This window comes from Ylistrum balloti, unplaced genomic scaffold (genome assembly GCF_031769215.1).
Source record: "Ylistrum balloti isolate Yb309-2 unplaced genomic scaffold, AGI_CSIRO_Ybal_v1 Utg369892, whole genome shotgun sequence".
NCBI lineage: Eukaryota > Metazoa > Mollusca > Bivalvia > Pectinida > Pectinidae > Ylistrum > Ylistrum balloti.
The window spans coordinates 108,742-128,585 of record NW_026782024.1 but is presented as its reverse complement, the minus strand read 5'-3'; the positions used below and the strand labels follow the sequence as shown (position 1 = coordinate 128,585).

General features: G+C 34.4%; 2 protein-coding genes across 2 annotated transcripts; one reads left to right on the top strand and one right to left on the bottom strand.

The window, feature by feature from the left end:
- The first annotated feature begins 88 nt into the window (after positions 1-88).
- On the top strand, positions 89-12,066 carry LOC132546478 (N-acetylgalactosamine-6-sulfatase-like). Its single transcript, XM_060210196.1, has 14 exons — positions 89-193; positions 2,124-2,247; positions 2,589-2,663; positions 2,947-3,049; positions 3,355-3,498; positions 4,344-4,404; positions 4,769-4,896; positions 5,845-5,981; positions 7,251-7,354; positions 8,820-8,956; positions 9,502-9,604; positions 10,347-10,465; positions 10,665-10,782; positions 11,810-12,066. The coding sequence occupies exons 1-14, from the start codon at positions 89-91 to the stop codon at positions 11,897-11,899; spliced, it is 1,548 nt and encodes a 515-aa protein (XP_060066179.1). The 3' UTR covers positions 11,900-12,066.
- Positions 12,067-14,975: 2,909 nt separating this feature from the next.
- On the bottom strand, positions 14,976-19,679 carry LOC132546460 (peptide methionine sulfoxide reductase-like). The gene is made up of 5 exons (XM_060210172.1): positions 19,595-19,679; positions 18,637-18,794; positions 17,242-17,493; positions 16,547-16,691; positions 14,976-16,134 (listed from the first exon to the last, which is right to left on the bottom strand). Exons 3-5 carry the CDS (start codon positions 17,421-17,423, stop codon positions 16,057-16,059), a joined length of 405 nt encoding a protein of 134 aa, XP_060066155.1. The 5' UTR covers positions 17,424-17,493; positions 18,637-18,794; positions 19,595-19,679; the 3' UTR covers positions 14,976-16,056.
- Between the last annotated feature and the right edge of the window lie 165 nt (positions 19,680-19,844).

Below are 19,844 nucleotides of genomic sequence, written 5' to 3'. Positions count from 1 at the left end.
TACGTTTATCACGTGATGTATCATGTGGCCTAAATCATGTGATATTTGTCTACTTTGCAGTCAGGGATTTCCTTCAAATTTTATCAACATGTACTATTATAACACGTGGGTCGTGTTGATATTTGTGGTGCTGAAAGCAAAGGAAGGATACGCAAAAGAAACACCGAATGTCATAGTAATGTTGATGGACGATGTGAGTTAACAGGCGAATCAATTGCACAGACACATATTCACCAGGGCAACCTGTTGAGGGTTGTGGTAAAATTTTTCAGTTATAGAAAACATACATAAAAGTTGTAATCAGACACAGGGACTGGATAAAGGTATATATACGCAGGAGGAAGCTGGTAATACCGATGGTGGTCATCATGATGATGATCATGTGAATGCAAATTTCCCTGTTTTTGTCAGTCCTATCAATCGTGGAAAAAAATAAAAGAAACACAAAATATTCACTTGTAGGATAGATCCAATTAACAAGGAAACAATTACGGAAATGTAACCTGGGTCTCGAGCACAATAATCCATTATACAATGTAACGTCAGCTGTAACAAATAAGACTGAAAAAAAACAAACATACCCTACCATTAGGATGACAGAGCATATGTTTCAAAGTGTAATAGAGCAATCAAAACAGTTTTCTGTCGAGTGCCATGTAGCCAGTCGGCATAATGATAATCCATTGAGCTAAAGAAGAATGCTCTGCCATTTAAATGACAGAAAGTGAATTTATGTACAACCATTAGACCAGAGACTCTACCACAACCCTTGGGATTTCATTTCATGCTAATTGATAGAACAGGGAAAAACACATTCCTGCCAAGTGCCACCACAGGAATCAAACCTGGGTCTCCAATGTGATAAATACAATCTGTGGCTCTACAAACTGACACAAAAAAGCATGCTCAGGTTAGTACCAAAGTCCATGTTCATGCCACAGTGACTTGCTCCTTTAACAAAAGTATCATGTAAATTAAAAGTGAACCCTTTGTTCAATATGAACTAACACCAAAGAATATAGCCCAAGTTTCCTTTGGATTTGCACCAAATATCCGACATTTGACATTATATCATTTCAGATATGATATAAATGATATGTAACCCAGGTAAAACACTAGTCACAATACATCACTTGACTGAAAGAACTTCTCTTTAGCTTGATCAGTTCAATGTCACACTGGTGAGTTATGCCAGAAGTCCTAGATTCAACTCTGGTGGAGCCATTGAAATTGATAGTGACCTCTGTTACATTGGCACCCATGTAGAGACTCAAGAATAAATACTAGCTGCAATATAACGCTCAGCTAGAGAGAAGTTCTCTTATGCTCAAATGGTTGAGCATCAGACTGGTAAGCCAGGGGTCCCGGGTTTGAGTCCTAGTGGAGGCAGTGAAGTAAGTAATTATCTTTGTTACATAGGCCCCATGTAGGACTCAAAAATAGTAATCAGCATTGTCGCACAGACATTGCTGTAACCCCTGAAAACTTGAGGACAAGTTATTTCCTGGAGTGGCAGTATTAAACCCGGTAAATACATAGCCGCAATATACTCCTCAGCTGAAGTGATCATCAGACTAGTAAGCCATGGGTGCTGGGATTGAGCCCTTGCGATGGCATTGAAATAAATAATATAAATGTGAAGGGACATCTAGAATTTCTTGTGAATTTGATTGAGAACAGACCTATTGTTAAACAACTGATTAGCTTGCACTTATGAAAGAGGAAAACGGCCAACAGATTACCAATTTTGTGCTGTTGACAGGATCATTCATGATTACCAGTAACAACCAACTGATAAATATTTCTTATAGTGTTTGGATTGATGGACTGTATACCTGTTTAACTTATTATTCAACGGTAGTTACCATATGTAACACAGGCTATATATTTGTGTATACAGACCATAAGCTTGATCATGTAACAAAAAATGGGCTAGATACTGATGCTGAATGGGAGTGTTTCAACACACTATGTAAACTCTGAACTTTAGATATTTTATGGGAGCCAAGTAAGGAGACCCTTAACTTATACATTATTGTACATACAGATGGGCTGGGGAGACCTTGGTGTGTATGGAGGGCCAAGTAAGGAGACACTTAACTTATACATTATTGTACTTACAGATGGGCTGGGGAGACCTTGGTGTGTATGGAGAGCCAAATAAGGAGACCCCAAACTTGGATAGGATGGCAAGTGAAGGAATGCTGTTTACTGACTTCTACTCTGCCAACCCTTTGTGTTCTCCTTGTAAGTTTGTAGTAGAAAACTATCTATATTAGGTATGTGTAACTATTATCATCATTTAGTGTTAAATCACCTTTCATCACTAGTCTGCTGATCTTCTTTTGTGTCCTTTAAAAAGAAGCCTCTTACTATTGAATTCTCAGTAATTTTGTACATATAGACTCTAACTGTGCATCATCATGTTTTCAAAATTTTGTATGCTGAGTCTTGAGGTGACGTAAATCAAATTACCAGGTAACCAAGATCTTTGTACCAGGCAGGATACTTTTATTCTAGCATTCTTAATATTGTCTACTGTTAAAATAGATACCAATATCTTGATGATTCTATCTCTTATGTTACAGCCCGTGCAGCAATGATGACAGGAAGACTACCCATCAGAAATGGTTTCTATTCCACTAACGCCCATGCTAGAAATGGTATATCTCATACACACACCTTGTTTTATCATCCATAAAAGTATCTTTGTAAAGATATTACAACAAGAGAGAAAAATGCTAAGATCATATGTTAGAATTCTGTCAGTCTCTGTAAGCAAGGGCAATACCACTATCTGCGTTTAACAACAGTACTGCCAGCAAACAAAATATCACATATGAGTGACATTATTTGTACAGTAATTGATTACTTTGTTATTATTTTTGCACTCTTGTTAAGATATATACAGTTGGTATTGTGTCTGCTTCATGTTTGATGTTTTAGCCTACACACCCCAGAACATTGTGGGAGGTATCCCTGACTCTGAAATCCTCCTTCCAGAACTTCTTAAGCAGACAGGTTATAGAAATAAAATTGTTGGTAAATGGTAAGTAAAATTACTTATCTTATATTTATGTCAATCTTAATGACACAAATATAATAGTGGAAAATATTTCCATTTCTTTTTAACAAATTACATTGTCAAGATTTTGTAATCAATGTGGATAAAATAACAGGCAAAGGCTATATGAATTCTCTCCACAGAGTATCAGAGTAGACAGTATGAGTGGGAAATGTTTCACAGCAAATCTCTGTTGTATTGTGTGAGTTACCCATTAGATGTAAGGATTAACATGTTTTCTACAATACCTGATAATACCGTTTTATATCTTTTGTATTATTATTTCCCAGGCACCTCGGCCAGCAGCCACAGTACCATCCCCTCAAACATGGCTTTGATGAGTGGTTTGGCTCCCCTAACTGTCACTTTGGGCCGTACAATGACATAGGCACCCCAAATATACCAGTATATCGTGATGCACTCATGGCAGGACGGTTTGTACTTCTATCTTTTGTCATCAGATAAATTTCCATTTCATGAGAAGCATTCAGTATTTCAAAAATCATACTTATGTTTACCTCTGAATACTTTGATCTGATCCCTTACTTTAATATTACACCAGTAAAAAGTATTTCAGATAATACATCATCACCAGATACATAACTGTAGCTTTTAAATTTATATGTTTTACATGTCAATGGTAAAGGTTATGAATGAATGATTATAATCAAATTACAGAAATATTAAAATTGCGTAGTTTTGAATGGTGACAATATTATTACATATGACCTTGAAAAAGGGAACAAATGAATATAATGATCTTGACATTAACTTTTGTAATTACAATGTGCTTTGGTTGATGATCTTGACCCGTTGGATGCCTGTATATGTCATCTTCACAGTACAGATGAAAGATGACCTTGCTATTAGCAGATGTATTTATAATGACCTCGACATCAGTGATATGAGACCTTGACCGTGCAGATTTATGGTGTCCTCGACATGAACAGATGCATATGTAATGACCTTGACACCAATGATGTGTGGCCTTGACATTATAACTGAATGATGCCCTTGACATTAACATATCTACCCATGTATATGTAATGACCTAGACACCAATGATGTGTGGCCTTGACAGCACAGCTGATGATGACCTTTACATTTACAGACCTACCTAGGTATATGTTATGACTTTGACGTCAATGATGTGTGGCCTTGACATTACAACTGAATGATGCCCTTGACATTAACAGTTCTACCCATGTATATGTAATGACCTTGACATCAATGATGTGTGGGTTTACAGCACAGCTAAATGATGACCTTGATGTTACAGGTACTATGAAGATTTTAAAATTGACCATGGATTATCTAACCTTACCATGCTATATTTAGATGTATGTATGAGCTTCTCTGTCTCCATAATCAACATTGTTACTTCAGATATTGATGAATAGATATATTAAAATCATTATAATGCAACTACATTATCCCTGATATCAGATAGAAAATAATTACTTTATTATTTTACCAGATAATTTCTAACGGTACTTAAAGTAAAGTTAATTACTTATGTTATTTTCTTTATCAACTATCATTTGACTTATTACTGATGTGTGATACAATTGGTTCAAATTAGCACAGATGCAGTATCCTGTACATGATGATAATATAACAATGATAATTATGTCTATATCAAGTGACATGTATTATGTCTACATTATTGTATATAAAAGGGAGAAAGTTTATCTCTATATGTAGGAAGCTGTGCAGTTCATTGAACAACAGTACTCAAAGAAGCAGCCATTTTACCTGTATTGGGCTCCAGATGCCACACATGGGCCTCTTTATGTGTCAGAGAAATTTTACAATACTAGCAGGCGTGGATTGTAAGTATCTCTTAGCTTGTCGTAATGACCCTATCCTACTGTTTGTATTTAAATGTTGATGAGAAATATCATCTTGTAAGTATGTAAAAGACCAGGATCTTGATAGAGATGATCAATGAAAAGCACCATGCACCATGTGTTTTGGAGGAAATAAGAACAATTTGGATATCTTTCAATATTCTATCTTCTCTTTCTTTCTTAATCCTTCTATACTTTGACTATATGACTTTGCTATGTACCTTTATTTTGAGAAAAGTTCAATGTTATTTTTTAATTTGCTCTATTATCAGTCTGGCATACATATATTCATTTATCTCCCTTCTACTACTGTGTCATTTAAGATATATAGAGTTGCTCAAAATTATACTTGTTATATTTTGAAGATATTCTTACTACAAATAGTAATACATTGGGCTGAGTAGATAATTACTTCTGGAAACTGTCGAGTGTGGTTAGAATCTACTACGAATAAGGTGTGCAAAATTGGGCTGAGTGGATAGTTACTTCTGGGGATTGTGGAGTGTGTTTAGAGCCTACTAGTTTAGGAAATTTCATAAATAGATAGTGAAATAATTTCTCAACCAATCCTATCCAGCTGGTCACTCATGTGACCTTGATGTGACATACCCAGTATTACATGTTCTACAGGACAACATACAGAGGATGGTCTCACATGTCACATGTGACAGCGACGTGACATATCTAGTATTACATGTTCTACAGGACAACATACAGAGGATGATCTCACTGTCACATGTGACAGCGACGTGATATACCTTGTATTACATGTACTACAGGACAACATATACAGGATGGTCTCACTGTCACATGTGACAATTATGTTACATACCTGGATAAAACACATTCTATTGGACTATAACATCACAGTCACAATTTTTACAAACAGACACACAGCATGAATGTCATGGATTGTCTTGTCCTTCCCAGGTATGGAGATGCTGTCCGAGAACTGGACTATGCGGTTGGAGAAATTTTAAAAACTCTTGTGAAAATTGGTCTTGATAAAAACACTTTTGTATTTTTTACATCCGACAATGGAGCAGCAACGTACGCAAAAACTGCAGGTATTTGTAAATGTGATGTTACTTGGCACAGGTATTTGTAGATGTGGTGTTTTTTGGCACAGCTAAATAAGACAAAGTTGTTGCCATGACTTTAATTACTTACCCCAGTATTTTTACTTAGAAGTAATCATTAAATTAATCCAGCAAATTAAAGAAGAAATATTGCTGTAAGAAATGTTTATGCTATGATATTGAAGAGTTATTTTTCAATATATTGTCATTGTTACTTGAAAGTAATGCTAATTTTCCAATCATACATAATATTTTAGTACAATATGTATTGTGCACATGTTGTGATTGTGAAGTCATTTCCACAGAGCAGCGAGATCTCAAACAGCAGACCAAATATTGCAAAGCAAATGTGAAATATAATAAGCTGTGAATTTCTTGTGAATAATCGACAGAGTCTGCATAATTACACAATCATTTCCGTGAAGTATGAGATTTGTGATGTAATACTTTGTTAGTTAACACTGACAAGGGAGATAATTCATAGTGAAGGTTTAGTAACTTTTCCATGTTGAGGTGGCTTTTTCAAACTAATTTCCTTTCAAGGTAAATAAAACATAAAATGCAACATACCTCTGTTAACTGTGCCAAATATCATTTTTTAAGATATTTCTTGTTTTTAAAAAAAAGTACTTAATACTGGTATATATAGTGTCACATGCATGATCAGTGTTGGTCTGCTGTAGTTCAGGGAAAGGCTTTAACATATGATGTTAGAATGTTATGTAAATTTTAACATTTATCTCCTTCCGTGAAGCTATGAATGGCTACCACCCCATGATTAAGTTTATGTTTGATCCCAGTGATATGGATACTACTATCTTCATGCTATCAGACAGGAGTCTTCTATATTTCTATAAGCCATATTTTTAGGAATACTAACCATAAGGGATAAGATTTACCAACAATGTGCCTAGTATATGTGAGCAGTAACAGTAGGTCACATATAAACTGATATATAGTGATTACTGTTAGGAGTTATCACGTTTGTGTAATACGCAATGGTGTGTATACTATTTTCCAAATAGGGGAGCTACATTTTTAGTATTTTAGAGGTAAAAAAAATATATTGGTTGTCCTAAATAAGCTCGAGAGGGAAAAACCGGTCAACAGTCATCAGACAAATTTGAAAAAGATCCATTCTGATTCTGTTGTGATTGATACTCATACCTGTTTAAACAGAATTTATACATGCAATGTTTGTGTCAAATGGTTATTGAATTGTATGCAAGCAAATTAAAAACTAAATATTCTACACAGGTGGTAGTAACGGTCCACTTCTTTGTGGTAAAGAGACGACGTTTGAGGGTGGTATGAGAGAGCCAGCTATTGCATGGTGGCCAGGAAAGATTTCACCAGGCCAGGTAAAGTTTGTTGTTATTACAGGATGTGTTTTGATCACATGACAGTACAAAAGTAGAAAAATCTTTCCTTACCAATCTCTTGAAATGGATAACAAGGACTTTGTGCCCCTTTGGCCCCAGTGTCAGTCACTGATGACATAGAATGGTTTGAGATTTCCTCACTTTAATCATAAATACTGTTGTCATGTTATGGAATGGTGCTGAGTGATGAAATGATGCTAATCATGGTCGGAGGGGCAGTAACTCAATTTTCAGTTAATATTCATTCCCTGAGTGGAAACTCTTTAGTAGATCAAACAAAAAGTGAGAAGAAATAAAACTTTGAAAAAGATGGCTGTGCAAATTCCCTGGAAAAATCTCACTCTGCCACAAAACACAGCACAACGGTCAGATATGAAGGAAAATTTATACATACACTGTCAATTATAAGTGATTAAATGGGCTAAACATCTGCTGTTATGGTAGTTCTGCCTTTCAGCGGAATGGAAAAGATAATTATGCGAGTAAAGTGGGAAAAGCAAAAGAAGATAGTAAGAGAAGGGAGATGGATTTGACTATTACCATGTTCCTATGACCTTACACTATAGTTTAGAGGTCGACTCTGGTAGCTTTATATCTATTCCTGTGTTCCTATGACCTAACACTATAGGTTAGAGGTCGACTCTGTTAGCTTTATATCTATTCCTGTGTTCCTATGACCTAACACTATAGGTTAGAGGTCGACTCTGTTAGCTTTATATCTATTCCTGTGTTCCTATGACCTAACACTATAGGTTAGCTTTATATATCTATTCCTGTGTTCCTATGACCTAACACTATAGGTTAGAGGTCGTTAGCTTTATATCTATTCCTGTGTTCCTATGACCTAACACTATAGGTTAGCTTTATATCTATTCCTGTGTTCCTATGACCTAACACTATAGTTTAGAGGTCGACTCTGGTGGCTTTATATTGTCGTATAAGTAACTGTGACCACAAGTAACTAGCTATAATCAGCTTTTCCTGTGTTCCTATGACCTAACACTATAGTTTAGAGGTCGACTCTGGTGGCTTTATATTGTCGTATAAGTAACTGTGACCACAAGTAACTAGCTATAATCAGCTTTTCCTTTGTTTCTATGACCTGACACTATTATTTATAGGTTGACGTTTCTATAAACACAGGTAAGCAGCTATAACTACATGATGTATCAGTAGGAGATAATTTGGTTTAGACTCTTTAAGTCCACCTAATCACCTTACAATACTTGTTATATGTAACTGTCAGTATTTGCTTCAGGATCTTTATATGAAATTAGTTGAGACCTTAAACTCCAATCTCCTGATGGGTCTGTTTGTTTTCATGTTTATTCCGCTGGAGTGTTTATAAACGTACCGGTAATTTGTATCTTACTAGGGAGGATCAGTGACAAAGTGATGTTGGTTTTAGATTGGTTTTATAGCGATGGACTTTTTTTTTTTACAGATTTCTCACCAGGTGGGATCACTGATGGACCTTTTTACTACTGTTCTTGATCTAGTGAATATAAAGCCTCCTTCTGACAGATCTATTGATGGCATCAGCCTTAAAGATACACTATTCCAAAACACAGAAGTCCAAAGGTATTTCATCATAGGGAAATCCTTTTGTTAGAGATAGAATTGTATACATGCCTGTTTAGGGTGAAATTAACATGATTAATTTGTGACAGTTGCAATGTATTCTACATAATTTCCACATCTAATTGAAATAACTTTGGATACTAAAACTAATAGTTTGGTATATAAGAGAGGTAAATCTACTAGAAATCAAAGGCAGGTACCACTTAAATGTAGTATATTTATGTAACCTAAAAAAGTATATGACAAGATTTCTAGGTTATTGATTATTACTTCTAATTTTGTGATCAGTAGAGTTCAAATTTTTTATTTGACAGAAACCCTTGATAATTTATGAAATAGCTGAAAAGTACCTGCAATGACACATATATATAGCAGAATGAATACTATAGTGTTAAACTATCAAGGTTTTAAGTGTGTGATGTAACATGTTATTTGAAGAAACTTTTGGAATTTCTTCTTTAAAAAAATAATAACATGAAAAAATGGCCATCAGGAAACTGGCAAAGATGTATGTGTACTCCAGTTTTTTTTATGTAATTTTGTAGACCACTTTTCTATTATCGTGGGAACACACTGATGGCAGTTCGCTTGGGTCACTATAAGGCGCATCTCTGGACATGGACAAACTCATTACAGGAGTTTAACAGAGTAAGTTGTAACTTTAAAGTTATGAGATTTGTTTAATTATACATGTAATATCAAAATCAAAACGTTGATAGGTATTTATATTCTGATTCAAGTCGAATCACAAAGTTAAATTGGTGGGGAAGTATATTTCCCAAATAATAATTTAAATAAAGAATGACTGTCATTAAATTACAGCCAGATATTTTTCGCATGCTTGAATATGCTAGCATCGATGGAAGCTATTCCACTAGTAGACCTTCCAGTATCTATAGCTGTTGATCTTATCTGTTTCCTCCGGCCCTGCTGCCAGTCATAAATCAGTTTACATTGACAATGATAACTGTTACAACATGTCATACATCTGTGTTCAGGTCTGCATTTACGTGCATCACATTGTTTCCTTATTTGTTTATGTCATCACAAAAAAAAAGAATTACCTCCCTTTATTGTGACTAGATAACACTGAGAGAACTGTACCAGTGTACATCCTGACATGTGACCATATCAATTATCATGATACCTGTAGTAATCAAACATCTTCATCATACGTACTGTTTACTGGTAAATTTTTGTCACAACTGTCACATTTCAAGGGTGAATTTATTACTGGTCATAAGGACTAAACAAACATATCTCCAATAATGTTTCTGTGTATATAGTAGTGCAATGATTGGAAATAGTAGTATACAAATAAATACAGATATATCCTTTAAATGTGAGACTTCTTGACAATGACTTTATATTGCTGATTTTGTTTTGGCAGGGTACAGATTTCTGTCCTGGGGAGGAGATAAAGAATGTGACAACACATGATCAGGTTGAACATGATCCGCCATTACTGTTTCATATAACCAGGGACCCAGGAGAAAAATACTTCATCAAGTAATAATTCTCATTTATATTAACAGGTTTTTGTTCTCTGTGTTATAATGACTTGTCACTATACTGGAGTCATTGATCCATTTAAACTAATTGTTTCAAAAAGAAAAAAGTCAACCACCCAAAAAAATTGTTATGGTATTTATACATCAGTATTAAATCTTCGTACATTTGTTCTATACATTGTTAAATTGATTTGCAGATTTAACACTGAGGAATACCGCAGAGCGATACTAGATATCCAGTCTGCTGTAGCTACTCACATGAAGAACCTGGTACCAGGCACACCCCAGCTTAACATGTGTGACAGTGCTGTTATGGTAAGGTCAAAGTTCATTGCTAATTTGTAGTTTGTATAGTAACAAGGGTCAGAAGTCATTAAACACCAAAATCAAATACATCTGCCTTGTATTAAAGATGGAAGTGTCCATAGAACAAAGGATGTTTGGGGTTATAAGTCCTCCCAACAGCCAATCCCATGTCTTTAATCTGTAGGAAGATATATTTCTAAAAGTATCAGTAGTAATTTTGCATAGAAAGTTGTGAAAAAAGGTGTGGGGGTTGGGGAATATCATGCTGGGACGAAGGGCTGTCAAGTTTGTTCAAATGAGTGTCCTTGATCTGTTTTTAGTTAAAAGGGGTCAAATCTTACAACAATTTCTCCTTGGTGTATTTTTTAACATGCTGGTAATAATGAGGATTCTGTTTGGGAGAGGATAAATTTCCAGGAATCAACTCTCCAAGTACAGTCTTAATCAACACCATTGGATCTCTGGACTGATGTTTAAGTCATTCTCATTGTAAAGTCTTTTGTCATACGGATATTGTCTGGTTTACTTAACTATATTAACAATATCAATTACAGAAAATTAAATATTCTAACAGGGAATAGGGAGTATATTACAGGTAAAATGGTCATACCATCCTGGGGCAAGTAAGCTATACTTCATTATAAATATGCCATGCTATCTTATTTGGTTCTATAGCGTTATCCATGCCACTGCTCATGCTGTGTCCTGTTCCAAATCAATGTTATATCTTCTTCTAAACAGATTTGGTTCATATTTACCCTGTATTATCAAGTTCTACGCCAGATCAGATTCCTTTTTACATATGAACAGAGACATTTATGTCTATGTCTTAAAGACATTATCTATTTTTCATCTAACTTAATCAAAATCATGATTTTTTCCAGTAACAGTTGTACATGTGTACACATTGGTCTTATATCTCTGTCAAAGTGTAATAAGGGATCAGTCACATGATCAAACTAGGACTCAGATTCAATATAGCAAACCAGGTTGTGTATTGATAAAAAAAGGTTTCAGTAAAATCATTTTTCTGCAGAACTGGGCGCCCCCTGGATGTGACAAGGGAGGTAACAAATGCTACACCCCACCTGTCTCCAAACCCTACAAATGTACCTGGGTTCACTAATGATGAAAGGATAATGCTGTGATGCTGAACAAGTAACTAATACAGATCCTGGAACAAACTTCTAGTGGAGCAGAATCTCACCAGGACTTCATCAAAGCAAAATCTCTAAATATTTACTCAAGATGGGATACAATAGAAGACAGTTGTATTATTTTGGTGGAGTTGAAATATAGCTGAATTTTACAATGTTTTCATTAATACTCTCTTATTCCCTTTCATATTTCCTTAATATTTCTGTTGTGAAATTAAACTTTCACTCCAACAATCTCAACATTTATTGATAAAACTGAAAGATGACACATATGCAGGGCTTCTTTTTTTCAAATATTCATCAAAGTGTGCCTTATGAGTTTGGAATACTATAGATTGGTGCTGTAAAGCTTTTTGGAGGAAGTCAACATTCTGTCCAATATAATAAGGAAATGATCAGTTCAATATGAATCAACTTTCGGCCATAATTGTGTCAGGCATTTGGTTTCGGACGGAATCATCCAACTTCCAATAAGTACTGTTTCAAGTTTGAATTTTATAAATGGAACATTATTGATACAAGGTTAGTAGACCTATAATTTATAGGAAAACAATTTGTTGAGTGGGCTCAAATCGTGAAGCAGGTATCGTATGTATGACACCATGGTGAACAAATATATGTAGTATCATGATATTTAATCAGGACATTAAATATCTGATACCATAATAGCATGGGTCCCATTGTATATATTTAAGGAATTTTGTTTTATTAGGTTTAGATTTTCCTCATCCAAAAGGAAAGAGTGTGGTGGCAGGGGTTGAGGCAGGGTGTGGTTGTGTGTGTGTGTGTGTAAGATTTTATTCGCTCTTGGGCAGAGGAACAAGCTTAAAAGGGAATCTTTAATAGATTTAAAGCACATTTCATTTGATCTGTATAACATGTATATATATTGCTTTTTATATTAACTTTAGGGTGGAGTGGTGCAATTCAAAAAGGCATTAAAACAATACCTTTTACACAATTGAAATCATTATAATATTTAGGTCATCATTGGCCAAAGGAATTCATTGTTGGACACAAGTGAACAGGTTTGGAATATTAGAGAAAAGTGTTTGATATATGTTTGTTTATGCATGTATGTCCCTTATTTGTTATTTAGCCATTACTAATGTAAACTTTAGTTTTGATGCTATATTCAGGTTTATCAATACCCATTGTGATAAGATTTGCACAATATTGACCTCTTGTATTTTTGTCAGTGTAACTGATATGATCTTTAAAATATGGCCTTTGGTCGTTTTGTGTGATGTCTTTACTAAGTAAAGTGCCATGTTCCACAACAACACAAGAAGTTCTCAGGTGCCATTTTCTTTTTAAAAAATCAGTAAACAGATCTTTTTTTGACAGCAATTTCTTATTAAGTTTCATTTCACTTATTAGCAGAAAATTAATTTCGAAATATGGTTTCAGCAGAATTCTTTCTGAACAGGTTCATAGCATATATCTCAGATTTCAAGGCCTCACAATTATAACCAGTCATACAAATGTAGTTATAACTTTCATGCGAAGGATCATCCAGACCGATTGAGAACCAGTTGTTTTCCTTAAACTAACCTTTAAATGCTGGGAAGCAAGTTTGGTATCAACTGAAAATGATACAAGTTGCAATGAAAGGAAACAAAAGTATTATTTTGGTAACAAAAATTGTTTGGTTCATGAAATACTCTTATATGTGGTTTATTTGTATTTTTAACAGTCAAATTGTTATCATTGAGTGAAAAGGTGGATAATATTGTTGCCTACAAATCACCCTTATTGGAGGCCAGAATCCCTCTAAATAACAACTGAAAATGTATGTCTTACCATATATCAGGTAGCCATCTGATTTGGCTGCAGTGCTCAAACATATGTTTACAATTATAAAAGTTATTTTTACACTTACTTGGACTAGGGATGTAAAATTATATACACAAGTCCTTTTTAGGTCATGTGTCTTTCAAAATCAACTATAGGCCTACAAATGATCTTTAGATATAACATGTTCTTGGCTGTTGGCTTTGTTTTACAGTAAAGCATTTAGCTTAATACCAAGTATGTTTATTAATGAAATGCATTCCAAGTTATACCAATGTACACATTCTTTTCATTTTTGTTTTCCTACATATTTTTACAGAAAAAGTCTCTGTATAAAACCGTTTTCTCCCTAAAGCAGAAGTGGGGCATACATGTTCCATCAACATTCTCTGGTGTGGATTAATATGCAATTTTTTTAATATTCAATATACATATACAGGGATATAACAGTAACATTACTGACCCATTATATCCTCTGTATTAAGTTTACATCTCTAGAATTTTGATCTGTAGTATAAAATATTCTTATACAAAGTAGTTTTTACAAAAAAGTTTTTGATATTAAAGTATTTGTGCTGTGGTATTATTCACATTTACATTCTACAACATTTGAGTCATCCTCGACATTTTTGAGGTTATGATCACTTTCACTCTCTGCACCCTTGGAACATGACATGGCAATATTGAAAGCACAAGCAAAGTAATTTGATTGGTTCCAGAAGAAAAAAATCACCAATCACAGGCTGATACACTCCTTTTTAAGATAACAAAGGAGCTACACCCAACTTTAAAGCCTTTACAATATACCGTTTAATATGTGTTATGAGATCTCAAGATTCACTTGATGTAAACCTAAGGATCAAGCTAGTCTTTGTTTTGTGTTGTATATGGAACCTTCAATTTTGCCATGAAATGTTCCTAGGGTGTGAAAAGTGATTGTAACCCCTGGAGTATAGAGGATGCATTGGAGTATACATTTGTACTGATGTGTTTTATTCCTGTTTGTTACGACCAATATATTTGTGTTGTGAATTAAATTTATTTTAGATAACTTAAAGTTTTAAGTTTTATTTTACTTCTACTACTTTACAGAGAGTAGGAAGTACTTCAGAAGGCAACATTGCTTGTCATGACAAAAACTAATTCTGTACTAGGAAACATGACGTTCATATACTTTAATTGTTAAATAATGGTAGAATGGTTTTAATTTGGATTTGAATAATTTCTGAAAAAAGGAGACAAAGACATATACACAGGTAAGAAAACAATAAAGTTTATTTCAAAATGTTAAATATCACAACATCATTACTGTCAGCCATTTTCAAACAACAGATATCATGTGTTACATCAGGTCAAAGTCTATTGTTTTCAACTTTCACCTTCATTTAATGATACTTGAAGTCTACAGCCTGGCTGATAATGCCATCCTTCTGTTGAAACATCACATGACTCTTCAGGACAAATGTATCGAGAATCAGCACCAACATAGGACAATGACTTACCAGCTGATAAGCTGATACCTTTGATATCAATAAATAAGATAATATCGTGCCAGTAGTAAAAAATAATATCTTCTTAACAATAGGAATTTAAACCAGATAAAATATATTATAACATATATAAAAGACCTTTACTGAACCACTGATATATACAAGCTGATGTAGATGTCCAATTATACATACCAAGTGTCAGTATATATACAAACCTAAGCTTTTAATTCATCATCTTCATAGAGAGGTTTGCCTGATCATCTTCATGGAGTCAGTAGAGGTTGAGAGAGCCACAATTTCCATCGTAATGAAGTTTTGAGCTGCCATCACCATCATGACCTGGCAAGAGTACACATAACTACTTCATGGTAGAAGCATTTCACATTTAAGTATTTAACAGAAAGCATACTTCTCAAAACATAGAGCATGTCGTACCTATTTTCCATACATCCTTTGGTTTATAAACATTCATTATCTGGTGATTCAAGGTATTATCATTCTAAGCAGAAATTAAAAAGCATAAAAGTTGTATGACACATTCTTCATCACATCACGGAGACTCCAGGGGTTATGCTCACTATTTGCCCTCTGCACATCTGGAACATTTCCTCGCGAAAATGGAGAGGTCTGGGTCAATTATTTCCATCATGGCGAGGTCTGGGACAATCATTTCTATTATGGAGAGGTCTGGGTTGATCATTTCTAACATGGAGAAGTTTAGAACTATCTTTGCAATCTTGAAAGCCATGAAGATGAGATGGCAACAGACTTGAATTTAGTAGGTCTCTCACTGTATTCCTTATTTTTATGGTAACATTGTACATGGTTTACCAAGCTAGATCTTAATTCTTTTGTCTCTTTTGGATCTGTTTCCTTACAAATGAGAGCTGATTTTCCAATAGACCAAATGTGTTGCACTCCTGAAATTGTAATTTTAGAGTAATTAAAACCTTTCACTAAAATCCAAATCAAGTTTGGATATTGAATGACAAATTTTCATCAATTTATATGAGTTATTAAGAAAGTTACCCAGCAAACTGCTTCTTGAAAATTCTGTGTCATGTAACAATACTGATAGGTTGTTGGATAAAAATACAACAATTGTTATGTTGTTATAAGTCTAGTATCTTCTCAGATACTCTGTTTTGGTAGTCTACACAGTATGGATTCAATATATAGTGTATATCCTTGTCAGATAAAGAAATGTTCTGCATTGTTAAAATTTGTTTAAACCTTTTTCACCTTCATATTTTGAATTAACTCATGAGAGGAGAGATCAAATATTTGTTTCCTCAATACAAAATCAATCAAAATTTCATCCAAAATCCTCACCTGATCAAATTGCTCTAAGGAGCCAAAACCTCCCAGATAACCATTGAGTCTGGCAGCAACATGAGATGTCAAAATGTCTTCATCAGAGAGATTCAGTTTGTCTAGAACTTCAGCATGTTGTCTTAGCATGTACTTTTGGTGATAACTGAAAAACAGGAGGTTTGCATAAACATATGTGTATGCCAGGGTGCTACTTAATTCTCAGCATTGTAGAATACAACATACACGCCACACACATATCATCTACTACACAAACACATGTGTATACCAGGGTGCTACTTCTCAGCATTGTAGAATATGACATACACACCACACACATATCATATACCACACAAACACATGTGTAAACTATGGTGCTACTTACTTCTCAGCAGTGTAGAATACGACATACACACCACACACATATCATCTACCACACAAACATATGTGTATACTAGGGTGCTGCTTATTTCTCAGCATTGTAGATTATGACATACACACCACACACATATCATCTACCACACAAACATATGTGCATAGTAGGTTGCTGATAACTTCTCAGCAATGTAATATATGACATTTACACCATCACACCATTTACCACATAAACATATGTGTATACCAGGGTGCTACTTCTCAGCATTGTAGAATATGACATACACGCCACACACATATCATCTACCACACAAACATATGTAGACCAAGGAGCTACTTACTTCTCAGCATTGTAGAATACACTAGCTGGAAGGATTTTAGTTTGTATAGGTCTTGCTATTTCTTTTTGGAGTGTGTCTCTTGATTCCTCTGCCATAATTTTCTGTTTTGTACCATGATAAAAGATTGCAGACATGTATTGGTTTCTACTTTTAGTACAAGGACTGTGATTGGTCCAAAACATCTCCAGTAGCTCGCTATAGCTAACCTTCTCAGGGTCAAAGTCCAAGGCCACAGTTTCAGTGTGGTCACCTCTAAAACACAATAATTAATGATAAGAAATTTGAACAATAATATGCAGAATCAGCAATGATAAACTTTAACTGCCAAATCAAGATGGTCACCTGGAAGCCATTTTATTTTTCTGATCAGTCGCTGAATTAAATGGACACAATAGGGGACAAAAGAAAAATTACATATGAAATTTGAAAGAGATCCATTCAATACTTTTCAAGAAATGGCAATAACAATCTTTACTAAGCCTGTTAGCCATTTTATTTTTCTGATCAGTCCCAAAATCTAACAGGCACAATTAGAAAATCTCTAGAAATAACAATAACAAAAATTGTTTAAGGACGGAAGGACAGACCATGGTTCACAGACGTCAGGTGATTTGATTAGCCCAGCATCTAATGATGGTGGGCTAAAAACTTCTAATGACTATTGTAATAATAATTTCAAACAGACACTGCCTACCATTGAGCAAAATTTCATCCAGAATTCAAACATTTACAGAAGGATAGTGTGTTTATCATTCTGAACTGCTTGTTTCACGGCTTCATTCAAGTTGCTTAAACATCTAGTTAAAGGAAATAACATTTTAATATATGCACGCAATGTAAGAAACAAATATTGCCATTACACCCATATAATACAATTGTACATTTCATGCCATACTGGAACCCTTCATAACCTTCTGTGTAGAAGATGATTTACATCTCATTTACAGAAAGGGATGAAGTTTCCTATGCCTTAAAATAAAAGTCTGGTAAAGAAATCAGATGTGCTCTTATCTTTAAAGGATTACTTTTTCTTTTTCTTTTTTTTTTATACTTTTTCTAGATGTTTTATGCAACATGCATTTCAAACCTTTTTTAACCAATCAATGGGTTTATTAAAGTTATCATTCCATGATGTAAATGTTCCAATGACCAGCTGTTCAAGGCAATCAAATATGCAGTTTGTTGGATTTGTTTGAGTTTTATACCCACATTGAATTTCACAAACAAAAATATGTAGTTTGTTGAATTTGTTTGAGTTTTAAACCAACTCTGAATTTCCAAAAACAACACAAATTACACAATAAAGCTCTTTGTAAAACTTTAAATCTTGTTTCCTGACTTCATTTGGCATTGTGCATCCTTTAACAGATTGAAAGATAAACAATAATCAATTACATGTTACGATATGTTGCATCCTTTGTTGAACCGCCAGTGAATCCAACTCGGGTTTTAACAACACCAGGGACACATCCAAACTGGGCCTCTGGAAACCAGAATCAGCTCATGGCAAATGTGGCCTTGTGTAGTCGACCATTTATTGTTTCAGTCATTTTCTGCAATAAATAACATGAACCAACAGCCAATGTTACTCTCTATGTAACTGCATAATTTTTATATAGGTTACATCAGGGAATGTATTATACATCCCTGGTTACATGTATCAAAGTTAAATTTCAAAGTGTAAATGTCATAGGTGAGCATGATCCGTTTTAAGTCAGAATATAAGCATGGACTCTGATATACATACAAATCTGGCAATGGAGGTGATGAATTTAGTGATTTTTATAAAAAGTTGACAAATGAATTACTCCTATTTTGTGTAAAATATACCATCTTGTATTGGTTAACAAAAAAAAGATCTGTGATTCCTGACCATCACTATCTTTTTGCTACCAACCCTAATTTCTTTTTTAACATTTTGTCAAAAAATAACTCCAACTCCAATGTATTGCCATTTATTCACGTTTTTTGTTTGCTGGCAATCCCAAGAAGTACCAGTACCATGTGGCAAATTTACTTTACACACTTAACATTATATACACTTACTATGTCAAACTTTTCTGGACACTTTTTAAGGAATATGGCAGTTGCCAAAATATCAAAGGCCACTAGGAAGCAATTTCGGTTTTCTTATTATTGTTTTATATGTATTTATATGAAGGGTTCGAACCTGATGCGCCACGGATATATTATTCCTATTGTTGTAGTTGTACCGTATAATAGCTATATTTCACATTACATTTTAATTCACGCCTGCTTCCTGTGATTTGAGTAACTGGTTACTTATTAACGTAATAGTTATTCAATAACAATCACTGTACACTTTAAAGTTGTTGAAATAACCACTTCATACCTGTGGTGTCGGCAACTTCCCCCGAAAAAAAGCACTGAAGTTTCGTTTTCTAACGTTGTGCAACGAACCCGGAAAAGAAAAAATGTGATTGTCGTAAATAATAGGAAATAAATATATGCATATATAAGCACATCATAATTATTTATAACCAGCTAAAGATTCTTTATATTGTAGTATGATCAAATGTACGACAATATTTTCTTGTAATGATGCAGCTACAAAAAAGACTGTTTACGACACCCAAACTTGC